This window comes from Pinus tabuliformis, chromosome X (genome assembly GCF_031772625.1).
Source record: "Pinus tabuliformis cultivar Carrire ecotype Pingquan chromosome X, CPIR1, whole genome shotgun sequence".
Lineage (NCBI taxonomy): Eukaryota > Viridiplantae > Streptophyta > Pinopsida > Pinales > Pinaceae > Pinus > Pinus tabuliformis.
Window position 1 is genome coordinate 1,583,213,337 of NC_142308.1, and position 2,955 is coordinate 1,583,216,291.

A 2,955-nucleotide genomic window follows, 5' to 3' on the forward strand; every position below is an offset into this window, starting at 1 on the left:
TGGCATTTGTTATCAATCTGCTGAGACCCTCTGCGGCTAGAAGAAAAAGTAGGGGAGAGAGAGGACATCCTTGTCTCAACCCCCTTTGTCCTCGGAAGAATTGGGAAGCAGCCCCATTTATAAAAACTGCAAAGCTTGCACTTGAAATACACCCCATGATCCAGCTTATGAAATCCACCTTGAAGCCCAGATGTGTCAGGAGCATCCTAAGATAAACCCAACTAATTCTGTCATAGGCTTTTGATAGGTCAATTTTTAACACAAACCCTTCTTATTTGATTTTCTAATACTATGTATGGTTTCCTGTGCCACCCCTATAGCTTCGTGAATTTGATGACCGTCTAAAAAGCCAAATTGTTTAGGAGAGATGCAATTAGAGAGAATCGGTTTCAGGCGAACCGCAATGATTTTTGCAATAATTTTATAGATGCAGTTGCATAGAGAAATTGGCCTGAAGTCCTCGAAAGATTCCGGATCTTCTTTTTTGGGGATAAGAGCAATGAAAGTAGCATTAAAAGGGGTGTGAACCTCACCTTTCCTCCTTGATTCCTCCACTACTTCCGTTAGTTCATCCCCAATCAGGTCAAAAAAGTGAATAAAAAGTTCAATGGTCCAGCCATCCGGGCCTAGACTTTTGTCTTTTGCCATGGATTTAACTATACTTTCCACTTCCTCTTTTGTCACTTCTCTAAAAAGGTTTTCAGCTTCCTCCTCCTCCACAAAACGGGGGAAAGCTTGAGCTGTTTTGATGATCTCAGCTAGTGAAACCCCTCCTGGATCTGAGAACAAAGTTTGAAAATGATTTTTCCCCATGATTGACAGGGCCTCAAAAGACGAGGCCTATCTGCCTTCAGGATCCTTTAGCTTCCAGATGGTATTTGCATTTTTCCTGCCTCTTGCATAGTTGTGAAAATTTTTTGTGTTTTCATCCCCTGCTCTCAGCCAGATCGCCCTGCTCTTAAGTCTCCATTCTTCCTCTTTGTCCAGCAAAATCTTTGCTCGAGACTTCTCAACGGCCACTATCCTTTCCTTAGACTCCTGGGTAGCATAAGCATCAGCCTCAGGATCTTCTAGGGCACGAAGATCCGCATCAATTTTGGCCAGTTCCTCATTCTGCTTTTTCCTTCTATCTTTGGCCCATTCCAAGGTTGCTTTCTTTAGTCTTTTTAGATTATCCATAAATATAGCCCCTTTATTTTCCAACTGGCTTCTACCTGGATGTCTCCAAGTATTTCTGAAAAGCAGATTATAAGAATCTTCTTGCAGCCAAGAAGCATTAAATTTGAAAGGAGCAGCAGGTTTTGGGGGGGGGGAGGAGAATTCTAAAAGAATGGGGAAGTGGTCAGAATTTCCCCCTTCACCCACCCATTGCCTGAACAGAGGGATGTTTGCGGCCATCAATTCACTGATAAGAAAGCGGTCTAGCCTTTTTGCTATTCTCTCCTCCCCTGTTCTCCTGTTCCTCCACGTAGGTTTTGCTTTTATAATGTTAACATCTATCAGCTTATGGGAAAGGAGCGCATTAGCAAAGAAGTCTGATAGGGGATCTTCTCTGGCTGAGGGCCCCCATGCCTCAGCATTCCCTATGGAAAAATTTAGATCTCCTCCTAATATCAAATTTTTCCCTTTAAGCAGATCTTTTGACAGGAGTGCATTCCAGAAGGCAGCCCTTGCCTGACATGGCCCGTAAACATTGACAATCAGAAAGGGGAGATCGAATTCAGGGGAGAAAACCTCCAAACCCATCACATTTTGCATACCCCAATGGTTTAGAATTTTCAGCTTGCCCTCCCTGCAACCGATAGCAAGCCCACCCGAGTGACCCTCAGCATCAAGAGCTATAAAAACCCACCCTGGAAAAGAAGATCTGAGGGCAGATTCAATGTCAACACCCCTTCCTAAAGTTTCTTGGAGAAAGACAATTTCTGGATTATAGCGAGAGATTAATTCCTTCAAGGCCAGTTTTTTGGGTTTACTGGCTAAACCCCTGCAGTTCCATGACAAGCATATCATTTTATCACAACTTCAGGGGGTTTTGCTGCTCTAAGCGCCCCAGGGATTAGCATTTGCTTGCCATCGGCCACATCAATTTTGGATTTGACTTGAGCTTTAGACAGATCTGTCTTCCTACCTCTACCCTTTTTAATGGAACTTTTAGACGATGAATGACCCAAACCACCCATCGGCTCGATCAACTCGGGGAAGGTATTAGGCTTTTTGCTGAGGGATCTAAGGTTGTAAGGACGAACAGGGGAGGGAACATCTGATACCGGTTTATCAATGGAAACATTTTCACAGTTCAGATCGATGGATGGGATAGCAGCAGTAATTATTTCAATATTAACAGAGTCATCCATGCATTTTGTAATCAGAGGGGACCCCTTAGACATGAGAACAATTTTTGAATCAGAAATGCATACAGAGCTTGGAAGGTCTGACTTCATACCGGATGGTTCACTAGTGGTGGCATCTGTGTCTCGGACGGGGATCTTAGCGCCACTTGGGTCTTCAACTGCTTGAACCGGGTCCCCTCCTGTCAGGGGCAGGGCTTCTTCTTCCTGAGCTTGGACCCCTTCCATAGGCTCAACCTCTGTGCTTTGTTTCTCCGCCGATTTCATATCTTTCCTCGTGCTACCGATCCACTGCTCATCTGATTGCTGAGGCCTCCTCCTGCGTCTCCCCAAGGGGCAATCCTTTGCCAAATGACCATACTCATGGCATCGGTGGCACCTAAAGGGAAGGAGTTCATAATCTAGTAGCTGTTCGAAGACATACTCCCTGTATTGCAAATTTATCGATTCCGCAAGTCCTTCATTTGGGTTTAAACGCACTAAAATCTTGGCCACTACTCTTTCATGGGTGTGAAGGAAGGACTTGTCTGCTTCCAAGAACGTACCCAGAAGGTTCCCAATAGAATTGAACACGGAATCAACCCAGAGAAACGGGGGTAGACCA

The 2,955-nt window shown here is 44.6% G+C and overlaps 1 protein-coding gene across 1 annotated transcript; it reads right to left on the reverse strand.

Annotated features, from left to right (window-relative positions):
• Positions 1-840: 840 nt before the first annotated feature.
• Positions 841-2,013, reverse strand: LOC149146067 (uncharacterized). The gene has a single exon (XM_089452646.1). The coding sequence runs from the start codon at positions 2,011-2,013 to the stop codon at positions 841-843; it is 1,173 nt and encodes a 390-aa protein (XP_089308772.1).
• Between the last annotated feature and the right edge of the window lie 942 nt (positions 2,014-2,955).